General features: G+C 37.4%; 1 protein-coding gene across 4 annotated transcripts in view; it reads right to left on the reverse strand.

The window, feature by feature from the left end:
* The window catches only part of ARHGEF10 (Rho guanine nucleotide exchange factor 10), a 118,523-nt gene that overhangs the window by 34,207 nt on the left and 69,982 nt on the right, over window positions 1–14,334 (reverse strand). For all 4 annotated transcript variants that reach the window (XM_080387731.1, XM_080387729.1, XM_080387730.1 and 1 more), the window contains 6 exons: window positions 9,422–9,537; window positions 7,655–7,782; window positions 7,052–7,152; window positions 5,760–5,881; window positions 2,134–2,220; window positions 70–293 (listed from right to left, as the gene is read on the reverse strand). In XM_080387731.1, the coding sequence (XP_080243857.1) occupies window positions 70–293; window positions 2,134–2,220; window positions 5,760–5,881; window positions 7,052–7,152; window positions 7,655–7,782; window positions 9,422–9,537 (778 nt within the window). The remainder of the gene's footprint in view (window positions 1–69; window positions 294–2,133; window positions 2,221–5,759; window positions 5,882–7,051; window positions 7,153–7,654; window positions 7,783–9,421; window positions 9,538–14,334) is intronic.

Consider the following 14,334-nt stretch of genomic DNA (forward strand, 5'->3'; position numbering starts at 1 on the left):
CATGATTTTGCTATAGAATAGTAAATCTAATTAATAAATCATAGACAGTACACAAAAAATGAGAATCACCTTCCTTCTTCCATGCCAAGGCAAATAGTAGGCACATTAGAAGCTTTTGTGAGAACATTTTCAGAGTCAAGAGCCTTATTTTGGTCTTTCAGTTTCTCCTCCTCTGGTATGTAGACCATGCAGAGAATCCGTGATTCCACATTGAAGCACTCAATAACCTTGGGGCTGGTGCTTTGAAATGAGACTATTGCAATCTGGCCCATCTGATTAGTACAACTACCAATCTGAATCGAAAAAAGGAAAGAAAAAAAAAAGACCAAGACTTGATACCTGTCTCCAGGAAGATAAGCATTAACAAGAAGGAATGACTGGAATGTTAATTGAAGAGTGTATTGCAAGTTATATGCATGAATATGATTTTTCATGCATTAAGACATAAACAGGATAATAATTCAGCATAGACAGATTTCAAAGCATTATATACACAAAGTTCCCTTGTATAGTCACAGAAACAGGGTTTTTTTGAAAGGAGGAATATTATAACCTATTCTGATGTCTGATTCATATGTATATACATAATGTAATGGAATCACAATAAGAACCTGTGTAATGTATTATTTTAATAACCAGTATTTTAAGTTATATCAGATTTTCTTGAAACAGGTAATATATCTGAGTCCTGTCCTTTGCACAGTAACAGATCTACAGATAAATGCTTTGTCCTAAGAGAAAGAGGGATTATTAATATAATCCCTTTTGTAAACTCACTGATTCAGGATCCTAAACAGCAGATACGGGATCCTAAGGGCAAATGAAGCTGGTGAAAGGTCTGGAGGACGAGTCTTATGAGAAGCAGCTCATGGAACTGGGGTTATTTAGTCTGAAAAGATGGAGACTCACAGGGGACCTTATTGCTCTCTACAACTACCCGAAAGGAGGACGTAGGCAGGTGGGGGTAAGCCTCTTCTCTCAAGTAGCAAGTGACAGGACAACAGGAAACAGCCTGAAGTTGCACCAGGGGAGGTTTAGACTGGATATTAGGAAAAATTTCTGCACAGAAAGGGTGGTCAAGCATTGGAACAGGCTTCCCAGGGAGGTCGTGGAATCTCCATCCCTGGAAGTGTTCAAAAAACATGTACATGTGGTGCTTCGGGACATGGTTTAGTGGTGGACTTGGCAGTCTTGGGTTAACAGTTGGAGTTTATGATCTTAAAAGGTCTTTACCAATTGAAATGATTCTGTAATTCAATAAACTTCTCCCTGACCCAGAACTAAGTATCATCAATATGTCCACAAATCTGTATATTTTAGGGATCTGGGAAGAGTACAAATTAAAAAAATAAAATCTGCCCAAGCAGCAGTTTTTTTATAAAGTAACTCTTTATGTTTATATGAAATGAAAAATCATAGCAAAGAGAAAGAAAGGACATCTTGTGGCAGTAGAAAGATTTTATTGGCATGTATTTGTGACAACTGCTTACGAACAGTGAAGACAGAAAGAAATTATACAGGTCACCTTGCAAAAGTTCACTGACAAAAACCCATTTCTAACTTCTACTTTTAATTCACAAGGGTTTCCTTAAATTTTTAGTATTGTAGTAACACGAAAAGATACTGAAATCATAAGCATTTTTTTTTTAAAAAAGTATTGGCTATCTCCCTTTTCTGGAATATCTGCATATTTGCAGTCATAACAATATGCCAGAATAGAGGTTTTTTTCCTATGTACACACTTAAACAGATTATTTATGGCTAAAACATTTTTAAAATTTGAAAACAGACAACAGGAAAGTGTGAGCTCATATGGCTTTTAGCAGCCCTTCTTACAAATTAGCACATAACTTGCTTCTGAATGTGCTCAGCACTTTGGAATTCATTTTGTGCCACATTAACAAATAACCCACACATAAGTGACACCCTACAGAGAACAGCAGGATCACATGGACAAAATTACTAGCTGTCCTTTATAAAAGGCCATCTTAAAACAAAGAAACAAAAAAAAAAAAAAGAGAGGAAAATAATTCTCAAAATTTATTTCAGCTCCATATGTTGCTAAGAGTCACAAAAAACGATGCAGAGAAACAGAAGACAAACCCCTTTTTAGCTTTTAAAGATTACACTTACCCAAAGAAAACCATGTTCCGTGGCACAGGAATCTGACTCCATTTCTCCAGAGAGGTACAGTTCAGGATTATAAGCAGCACATTCAACCTGCAAACAAAGGAAAAGAGAGCTGTTACCACATTAACAAGGTATGCCTGTTTCTGCATAATTTAGTCTGTAATTAACGAAAACGTTTAAGGACATCAAAGAATCACAAAAGGCAAGAAGTCAGTTTAGTCTGTCCAGCTTCCCGTGGGCAGGGTCAGCTGCATGTGTGTTGTTCCCAACGTGTTCCTGATCTACTATTACAGACTTGAAAAGCCAAAACCCACAAATTCTCTAGCTGATCTGTTCAAATGCTTCATGACCTTTATTAAGTTTTTCCAAATACTCAACCTAACATCGTCCTTGCTGTAATCATTAGTGTTACTTCTCATTCAGCCACCAAGTACTTCCCTTCTGCAGCGTCCTTTTACATATAAGGCTGATTTATGTCATGACTCTGAGTCTTCTCTTAATTAGGCTAAATTTTCATTATAATTTAATTAATTCTATTTTAAAAAAATTAAAATAATTAATTTTCTTATTCTTGTTTTTAAAATTTGTGATTATCACAACTTATCCAACTGGCATTTCTCCAGCAGATATCTAAGGTTTGCATATTTTAGAGTGCACAACTTTGCTACCCAAACATGTTGTTTATTCTAGCAGAGCTGTTAGTACCACTACACCATGATTACCTCTTCTGAAATCTGTTTGTACACATCCCATTGATTATTTTGCTCTTTTAACAATATTACATTCTTAGCCTATCCTTAGCTTGCTAGTCTATTAAGAACTACTTTTACAGACCCTCTACTCAGCCACCTCCTCAATCTTGTGATTGTGAAGCTTGTAAACCTCCAGCTTGTGAAGCACTTTATTTCTGCCCAAGCATACCATGTGTCTGTCCTATTGACTGTCGTGCCTTTTTTCTCCCCCTCAAATTATTTCTCCTTTACTCATTTTGAATTCTAATGGTATCATCCATAGTAATCCTACTCCCTCCCGACTTCATGTCGTCATGTTACTATCAGTAGCTTAATAACAATACTCATGATTTTATCATGCAGGTCATTTAAGAAAATCCTGAAAGATAAATACAGATCTTGAGTCTGGTGTAAGTCCACTCCAACTCTGAATACCATTCAAGCACCAAGGCTCTGAAAACGGGCATTTTTATGAGCAGTCATGGATTTCTGTTTTCCCTATTTCCCCTAATATCCATGGCAGAGTTACCTACAGATTATGTAAACACTTTAAAATATACACAAGCAATTCATAACTTTGTAGAGAATAAAAAGGTTTCTGATGAAGTGTGATACTACATTTTTAGACAAGATTCTCTATAATTCACACTAATGTTCTCACCTCAGACATCAACGTCATTGTGATTATATTGCAGTGCTAGAGATAGTGTGGTTAGTATTAACCTAGACAACTTCACCATAACTTGGCAACATCACCTCCCAACAGTGAATAATTAAAATAAAAAGCAACAAACAAGCAGACATAAGTTAGAGTTCTAAATTCCCAGTTTATTTAATTTTCAAGAGTGCAAAGAATTTCCCAAATCTCCCTGAAGTCAGCAGACATCACCAAGTGATTAGCGGTAGTAAAAATGATGTCATGTATTCAACCAAAGCAGTCTTCTATAAAGATAAAATATGGAAACTGACAGATGATAAAAAGGAAAAAGAAAAAAATAAAAGCTATCCATGTCAGTCTAAGCATGTCTTATTTAGCACATGCTGAAGCTATCTACTCGTAGTGGTGATTTACAGTAGCTGTGACAGCTAAACACATCACTAGCGAACGAAAAGACAGTCTGCATGCTGGGTATTTTTCAGGCTGCTTGTTATACCTCTATGTTACTTCGCATCTTAGTCAAAACCAACGATGTTTTTCCATAGTTAAACCCTGGTAGTTTAGCTCTCAATCTTGACAGAAGGTATTTACCTGGAGCGTAATTTACCTCTGATGGGAGGAGTCGTTACAGGCTCCCTAACACCACCGAACAGCCCAGGCAGCACGCAGCAAGATAACAAGCAGGATCAGCCAAGCAAAGGGTCGCGTCCCACCACAAGCTGCGGGCTGACACCCAAACTGCAGCTGAGGCTGCAGAAAATCACCAATAATGCTTAGATGGTCTTTTCTAGTAATATCAAGGACTTAGGAGCATCAGGCATGACAGCTGGGCTCACACCCACATTGTTTTTAGGAGCTGCAAAACTGGCAAAGCTGACCCAGAGCTCAGGCAAATACTGCCACGTGCTGTATTCTCCTGAGGTGACCAAGGCAAAGACCACGACCCAGCTGTAGGGGCAACAGACTTTCCTTTCAAAACAAGTGGATCCTGTTGTAACTTGATTACAGGAACTGAGCCTGGACCTTCAAGGCTCCTGGCATGGACCTACAGGACTTACAAATGCATACATAGGCTCTAAGGAAACATAAACATTTTAGGTTTCTGCAAAAAATTAGGTTAATTTGGTTATTTCACTAGTGGTGACTTTAGCAAGTATTCAACACAGGGAAAACTGGCTGTTTAATATGACTACAGTTGTATAGCAGACTGGAGACTTTCAGTAGAATTTGGTTGCTGTAAACCACAGCTCTGCCCTGAAAACCAGTATCAGGAATGGCTTGATTTAATACCACTACACATTTCATATGCAGTTCCAGCTTGCAATTCTTTTCCCCTAACATTTAGGCCTCTATGCTCATACTTGAAGTGAAGCTTACAGCTGAACTTCCCTCCTGTGCAGGCTGTCCTAGCAATGAGGATCTGCAGACTTACTGCTTTAAGCAGTACCCATGCAATGTTGTTAATTTAACATTGTGATTCTGGCCATACACATCCAATTTTATTTCCATTAGTGTTTTTGCACAAGCATAACTGACTGATGGTCAATAAGAAATCCTGTCTATAGGAAAAAATAATATCCAGCACCCTTCCTTTCCATCTGTTGGTCTGGACATGCTGTACTTATTTTCATCATTAAAGCCAGTGGTCAATATGACTTCAAACTGACACATTACATTAGGAAAAGAACCATTCAAATTATTTCTGTATGATTGTTCAGGACAGAACTACATTTTATATCAGGTATCGTTTTATATCAGATATCGTTTTATATCAGATATCGTTTTATATAAATGAATTTTTAAAATTATAACTGTCGCACTCTGTGCAGTAATGAAAATTGGAAATTTGAGGATAATTCTACATAGTTACACCAGTACAGGACAGCTATCGTGGAGATCAGATTCCTGCACTTTGTAAGCTGCAGTTTATACTTTGGAGCCTCAAACAAACACTTGGAGACTTCAAGACCAGTTCAAAATTCCCAGCAGTTTCCAACAAGTGATGAGTTTACATCTGAAAGCAAATGTCATACTATATAAAAGCAAATACTGTGTTCCTTAGTGCCTCAAAAATTGCAGTATTACGCCTTCCTGTGACCCTCTTGGACCTGCCATTGTTACTGGTCTTACACCAAGGTAGTAACTCAAGAGAACTAATAGATGTATTTACACTACGGTATTCTTTAGCAGTTATATCACACAAGAAAGACATTGTAATCCCATATAAAAATTCTGTTCACCTTAAACTCCTGTTGCTTGGCCATCATCACTGGCATGTGTCTAACAAGGAGAGGATGTTTCTCTTTTTTTATTTGATTCCCATCATCTTCCACACAGAACCAACCTAACAAGTTATCCTCCGCTGTAATGAAAAGAACAAACATCCCACAATACTTTCGCTGAATAATAACTTACACCTCTCTACAGGAATAGAAATTAATTCTATTAGGATATGAGCAATAGATTACATAGATACTGATAATGTAAAAAAAGAACACCTTACACTAGCAAAATGTTAAGGGTGTTCTTTTGATGATCTTGCCAGTAAGTCATTAAAAGAGGAAAAGCACATCAAACCTCTCCTCAGACTCCAGGAAATCTGTTTTACAAACAGCATTTCTCTGCCTGTATAAGTGACATCGCTACCAACTACTACTTATCATAATTATAAGGATGCTCCTCCCGGAATGATGGAGACATCTATTCTCTCGTCTTTTGTTTTTGTTATTTTGTCTGTCTTCAGTGAGAAACCATAAAAAGCACTGCATTTTGAGGGTGTGCTGGTGAAACTGGCTTTCTAGCAAGTGTATATAGTCAATGTTTCCCAACTTAGGCCTTCAAAATCCCAGGTATCTTTGGAAATCTATACCCCTTTGCAAACTCAGGATATTAATAACATCACAGGACAGCATATTTTTTAGTCCTCCCACTTAGATCAGATTTGTTTGTGATAATCCCTTCAGTGAAGACTACAGACTTACGTTTAAAACAACCAAACACCACCACCCCAAAAAAATAATGATTTAGTTTTACACATTTAACCGTAGAAATATTGCTTTATATTAAAACTACACCCATAAGTTTATTTCAGGCTCAGAAAGCTAAACGAATGAACCCAACGGCTTTACTGGTATTTCCTAGCTAAAATGATTCTGACCTAAAACTAAGAAAGTTCAAAGTTTAAAAAGTTCATCAGATCTGAAGAGCTAAGTTTATAATTGAATAACTTCCTCACCTGTCTGTCCTGTAGTGTATCTCATTCTTGTTGATTTAGACATAACAATTAGTAATGATTATCAGTTTTCATTAAAATACTGTGGAAATTATATTCCTTCATAATGAAACCTCCATCCTATCCCTAACGTCATTACTCTGAAGCAATACACAATCACTGCTATTTACTGTACTGCAATTTTAATATCTGCAAATAGATTTTTCACAAAGTAACAATTTTCTGAAATATAGAAATAAATGCATTATACGTTGGAGAGCTATCTTAATGTGATAGGAAATGTAAGTAACTAAAAATTACCAAGGGCCAGTTTAGCCATTTGTAAATTGTTGATCCAAGATTGTTTGATAGCAGGGGTAAATGTATTGAACACAGCTGTAAAGAAAGTGGGCCGTCCAGACCTGCAAGATAAAAAAAAAAAAAAAAAAAAAAAAAAAAAGTGCCACTCTAAATGCATTGAGTATGACATACAGTCAAGGCTAGAAATGTTGAGCAAGATGAAATTTCATTATTTTCTAATAATTAGACAAAGACACAGCTCCAGTATAAGCATGCAGGTTATGGTATGCTGTACTCCCGTCTTCCTACACTTTACATGAAATGGTATGAGAACATCCTCCTTGGCGAAGGAATGTAACAGTGCCTGTTCCCTGTTAGCTGTCACTGCCACGGTTCCACTCTTGCTTCTTGCGTCTGGAACACAGGGTTGAGGAATGGGAGAAAAACTACAACGCTACCCTGGAACATGCAAGTTCCCAACACTGTGGCATGGCAATGGAAGTCAGAGGCTAACTGAAGAGGCAGAAGAGAGGAAGAGCTACAGATTCCCAAATCCTCCCTGGTACATCTATGCCTAATACAAAAACCCATTTAGAAAGTTTTGTAATCAAGAATACTACTGACTTGTCCTGTTTTCCTGGGAGTTGCAGCTGAATTCTACAGCGATCTGCCGCTCTGATTTCATCTTCTTTTTTCAAAATCAGTTTTTGTAAACCTGAGGTCCAGTCATGGGCTACAGATTGGTTTAAGTTCTGAAAAATTAAAAAAGCTAAGATTCAATGCCAGTTTACTGGCCTATTTCCAACAGGCTAACTAAGGTGATCTCTGTATGTAACAAGTAATTCCTGGCACCTGGGCCTCATTTAGGTTGCATTTTCATCACAGATAATTTAGCCATATTTGTAAACATGTTTCAAAAATATCTCTAAAAAATTTGCTAACATTTTATCTGCTAATTTAATCTCACATTGCTTAGTTTGATGAGATACCAACAACATTCCCAGGTGTTTGTCAGATGAAGAAATTTAAATTTGCATCAGGTGTATGCACAAGCCTTTCATTTTATTTCAATGAGTAGTTACACAGAACCCACAAAATCTGTTTCTAAAGAAAATTTCATTAAAATGTCTAGAAATTGTACTGCCGATTTGGTTTTGTTCAAATCTTTGAGCCAAAACGTTTACAGAGCCATTATGAAAGCTGTCTGTGTGGTTGGAATCTGTTTAAGTAGGATGCTGAAACAATAGCCCTCTGCAAGCAGAGTGTTCAGAGTAGGTAAAAGCACACCTAATAAAGCATCAATAGTAACAAGTATCCATACACAAAAGTACACTGATTTTCCACAGTCAGAATTTTATAAAATTTGGATTCTTTTTCAAAAATAGAGAAGCTGACCTCATTCCCCAACTAAACTGTTCTATCTTATACATCTCTACCTCAAAATACTGACCAAATTTTAAGTATTTAAAACATACTTGGCTCTGACTGGCAGCACAGGCAAAAAGGTTTTGCAGGTGTTAATGGCTGAATATCTTTGGGTATCTGTACTATACATATTCCAAATAATGCAGCTGAAATTGACCTTCAAACACTTGTGAAATTTTGTCCAAAAGTAGTTTCCATAAACTTCTTTCACAATATGTATTTTCACAAAACTTTATGTTTTATTTAATGCCCTTGACTATGAAGGCAAGATTTCCCAAGAGAAACTCAGCTTTCGTATATGTATTCACACACACACACATAAAACATTTACAGCCTATGCTGGCAGGTAGGAGTTAAAAATTGTGCCTACATGTACATAAAGCATATAAAACCAAAGGCAAAAAAGCAATTTTTAAAAGTCTTAAGACTGCGGAGAACTCATTCTGAAATTCAGTGTTAAAAGTACTATATCTGTCAGCCAGAATATAAGCTAAATAAAAGGGATGTGAACAAAGCCAAAGCAAATTACTTTCAAAATTCCTCTGAAAATCCTTCCATGTTTTTGTAATTTGCACTCAGTTTTATGTACAGTTCCCACTGAAAGCCAGGATTATGAGCTTGGATGGGCATCAAGAGCTTCCTGCAAACAACCATCCTTCTATTGCATTGCCTAACTGCAAGAATCCGATTTCTTAAGATCAAAATGTAATTTTTTTCCCCATATAACTACTGAGCAAATGTGGACACTTGTAGTATCCACCTATGCTTAAAAACAAGATTAGAAATATAGCTGTAATCTACTTATAATGCTAAACAGTTAACAGTAAATTAGTTAGCAGAGGTAAAAAATACTACAGTCTTTACAGAGAGAGCTGAAGAATGTCTTGCACAGATCCTAGGGAGAGACAATTACGTTACTTTACAGCAGGAACATATCTGAAAAATAAATCCAGCTTTGTTTATTACCTGATAGTTTCCTTTAAGGCTGCCTATTAATTGACTAATTTGACCAACTACATTCAAGTCATGTAAAAGGTTCTGCAGATCATGGTACAGTTGCCCTGGTCCCATATAGAGCTTATCTAAAATGAAAAAAAACATAAGGTTATATATAATAAAAAGACGTCATTCTCAGTTGAAGGAGAACAGCATGACAAAGATAATAATTTTAACACATATCGCTATTTCTTAACACTATGAAAATGAAGCTTATTAAAATTGGTTACTCTAGATTGTAAAAACAACTAATGCACCAATGTGCAGCTAAGGTCTTCATTACTTTTGAAAGTCAGAGTGGTTTGTTTACACATATCAATATTTCAGCTTGCTGCTCCAGGTGCTTTTAATGTCCCTCCAGACAGGTAACAGTGAAATGCATCCCAGAAAATTACAGGTAGTAGTATATTATCACGTATTAGCTTTGCATGTACGGGCGTTACCAGAGGCATTTCCTCTTAGCTCACCTTATCACTGCCATTTATAGTTACAGTTAAGATTCGACTTTGTTCATCTACTATGATGAAGAGCATTAGGTGTACTTTCAACAAGCAAGCACTAGAACTGTGACAAATATCAAAGCTTCACTGGCCCCAAAAGTCTATCGCTGACTTGGAAGTTTTGTTTAGCACAAAGCAGCAGACTTGCTGTTAGTTTGAAAACCCTTCCTGAAGGTTGCTTTTGGTCATATGACAAAGCCAAAAAACGTATTTGTAGCCTTCACTATGGTGGTTTAAAACTCAAAATTAATTTAATTGATCGCAAGTTGGTTCTGGATCGTATATTCACATCCTTACTCTAATACGAGCCTGCAATTTCACTGAACCACTTGACATTTTATTGCAATCATGGTTAAGTGAAAAAAGGATCCGCACTTATATCAGCAACAAATCTTAACATCAGCAGAAGTATTTGCCCTAACCATAAATAAGTACATATGTTTATAAGATAACACTAACTCAGAAAAGGATTAGTAGGATAAGCTGTCTATTTAAATGCACAAAGCTCGCAGAACCCTACTAATACACTCTCACTCCCAGACATGATGTTAGGAGCGGGACGGCTATGTAATTCTTGAGGAAACAACACCCCCACTTTCCCCTAAAAAAACCCCACCCTGACACGAAGTCAGCATGTTTCCCTTTAGCTGAATGACAGGAACTGGGCTGGATTATCTTTGCAGGAAATCCCTGCAGTTTATTTAGCTCACACAGCGTAGAATCCAAACTACAGATCCTTCATGCCTTACCCCAACTCTGGAAGCTAGTTTGCAGGCAGAAAACTTCCCTGAAGCAGAAGGATTTCACCCCTGTGTTGGCAAGAGCACGATCTAAAGATAATGCCAGCTACCCGCTGTGCAGACAGATCAGGACCAGGGACACAAGCTGTGCCACATGGTCTGGCTGCCAGGGCACGTTGGTGCTGGACGCAGCTGCCAGCTAAGACACCGCAAGCACCTCTATTCCCTGAGTCTGCTACAGGGACCGGTGTATAAACCAAAATGCAACAAACCAAACACAAAGCTATCAAAATAGCATAAGGCAGAATAAACATGAAAAATAAACATGCACAAGACAATTCTTGAAGCATTAATATATTCTCAGTTGTGTATTTAACTGTATTTTCTAAAGATATTTTCCTGGTTGGATGCACTGGATGATAGTTTTTTTTAACGCAATTCACTATGTTAAGCTAGAGGTCTGCCTTAAACCTTGAAAAGTATAAAAATTCAAGGCTCAAGGAATATGTTAAGGGTTACTTTATATCTGAATACTACACTTCACTGCACGAAAATGCAACGCATATCTGAGATATTACACATTCCCATGGAATTTCAAATTATTCTCTTGCCTTTAAATCCTCTGGTAAATTGAATCAATGAAAAGATCTCTGTGTATTGCCCTCGAGCACTAAACAAGGGAATGACTGCACTTACTACTATTTACCCAGCCAAATAATAGATGCAACTTTCATCCACCCTTCTTTGCCCATTCTGAATGTTAATTAAAAGAATAATCTAGCCTTTCTTACCCTTGAAAACAAATCAGTCCAGAAGAAAAAATCATTACATTTATTGTACACAATGAAAAGAAATTACTGCAAAGTAGACCTAAGAGGAAGAATTTTGAGATTATGGTCAGTAGAGTATGTCTGCAGATCTGTTTAAAAAATGAAATAATTTTCTGGAAATGCAGACTACATACTTTCACTAAGCTGCTTTTTCACTTTCTTCAAACCAAATAAATGAATTCATAGTCTATTCATTTACCTATCGGTTATAATCTCCACTACTAAACAAACCAAACTGGTGCACTCAAAACCATATTACAAATATTTCTGAAATTTATCTTTGCGGATTTGAACCGAGAGAAAATTTACAACTACCAGGCTGTGAAAAGCTGAAAGGTTGTCAGGATTCCCTTGTATACAATTGGTATTTTCACTCAAGTGAGTTACATTATTTTAAAGTTTTAAAAACCAAGATCACTCTTGGCAGCTTCGTAAAGACAGAGTTACGCAGATATTTCAATTATATTACTGAAAGCAGGCTGGAGAATGGACACTAACCTGCAACATATAACAGCCAGAGTTCAGGCAGCTCTTAGATGCTGCAAGACTTTATGCCAATTTTCAACTGAAGCCATAAAGAAAGCTTTAATTACTTACACAGACAGACTTGCCCTGTGCAATATATACATCCACTGTGCCTGGAAAGAGCTGTCCTCTACAATCTCCTTCCTGAAGCTTAAAATGCTCTTACAAATATCCTTGTTCCAGCCTTGAGAATAAGGCATAGATCTTGAATTTCATTCAGTAATTGTCACCTGAGTCTATTTTGTCTGCACCATGCATATTTTATAAGCTTTTAATAAGTCAAGATAAAAAGGATGCAATAAGTGTGTCAAATCAAATAAACTAACCTTGTATCTGAAATTCTGTCACACAGAAAAAACAGATGGAATTAATTTGAGGCTCATTCATTGAAGACCACATACTCAGCACAGGATAGGAAGTCAAAAAGCAAATCAACAACTAATTTAAGAGAGCCTGCTTCTATCCTCTGATGTTCAAGAAAAGACAAATGGCTAAATTAAGAAGATATCTGAATAGTCAATCAATGCCTAGATCAACAGCCACATCTAATATCATTCCTTTGTGGAGAACCTTAGTGGGCACAAACTAGAACACCAAAAATTAATAGATCAGCAATGATGGACTCATCAGAAGAGAGTTCTTTGAGAACTGACCACAAGTTACAGCAACTTCCTCTCTGAACTAGGTCCTGTAAGGGCTACCTAAATGTCTTTTCAAGTAGGATTAGCTTCTTGGTAGTTAACAAAATGCTGACTACCAGGTGATCTGGTTAAGAATTGTCTGACAAGGGTTTTTCCTGGGTGAAGGAGGTCAAGGGGCACTCTAATCTGTTCATCAGCCAAAGACTGGCTGCTTCAGCCCACACATGTTACCTGACCATTGGACTACTGGCTATTTTGGGGTGGGTGTTCACTCTTTCTTTTTTCCATAGAGAGCACTGAAAAACTCTTGGCTTCACTCCAAAGCAGATACATGGTTGGTTTCTTTTTGTACTTTGAAATGTTTCACAAACGATAAAGTCATTTCCTTCCCATTTCTAAGCCAGACTTGCTAATTATCAAGCTCCAAAACAACTTATTTTTCCAAAGTGAAAAAAAACCCTTCCTGAGTTTAGAGAAGATTCTATCCAGCTCTACACATTCTACATGTTACGGAGGGATGGTGTGCCTGGGCAGGAGAGAAGGCAGTGTGCTGTGCTGTAACTGACAACCACATACATATGTGGTTGCCTTCAGAGGCAATGCTTTTTGCATTCCACCTACAGATCAAGGGTGAAATCTTGGCCGCATCTAAGCTAGCAGGATTTTTTTTTCATCAATTCCTTTGTTCCTAAGATTTTACCAGAGGAATTTGTGCCTCCCTGCAACAGGAAAGTTTACTGCCAACGACCAGTAATTCATGCAGAACACCCAACTCATTCCTCAGCATTATTATGAGATATATTCAAGGTTAAAAAAGAAAACAAAACTGCCACTTGCTTTAGAGGGAGGAAGGAGGGTAAAGCTTAAATTGATTTTTGTTGCTAAGTAAAATTAGGATGGGAAGATTCTGCTTTTTATAACAATTGCTCTTTAGTCAAGATATATTTAAGTATAACACTAATAACACTTAATTTACCTGCTTATTTCCCAGTGTCACTCTCAGCACTACACCTTTAAATTCACTAGTTTTGCCTGGTTTGAAATAATTCTTATAATTGAAACAGAAGCAATTGTAGCCCATTTACATCCACACACTTTCAAAGCCTGCAGGAAACTCCCTGGGTGTGGTTAAAGTTTAACTTGGCTAGGGCAAAATTATGCTTTGGAAGGTTGTGCATAAATACGCACACGCAGGAGAGTGTCTGTGTGCTAGTGCTTAGGTGTGGGCAGAGGGGAAGAATTCCCACCTCTGGCAGTGGGCTGATTTGCAAGGGAGCACAGCCAGCAGCTGCAGCTCTTCCCCTGCACAGCACAGCAGCAGCTGCTTTACTGGGCGCTGGTAGAGCAGCTGCTCCCTTGGAAATTTTGTCTATCCGGTTCCTCTAAATTTTCAATTTGCATGGGCATCACAAGCATATTGGATATTGTACTCCTGAACTGATCACACCCTATTCTCCCTTTCCAAGAATTACTATGGGACACATTTATTTACTGCAGTGATTTCTCACGTGTATGCATTTTCCACTAGCTTTTGCTGTGTGTTCTGATTCTCACTTGTGAAACACTGATTTTTCACAGATTTATGCCACCGAAGAGGAAAAAGAAAGTATTGCAATGCCTAGAGTAGATGCACCCATCATTTAAACA

This window comes from Falco punctatus, assembly GCF_963210335.1.
Source record: "Falco punctatus genome assembly, chromosome: 5".
Taxonomy (NCBI): Eukaryota; Metazoa; Chordata; class Aves; order Falconiformes; family Falconidae; genus Falco; species Falco punctatus.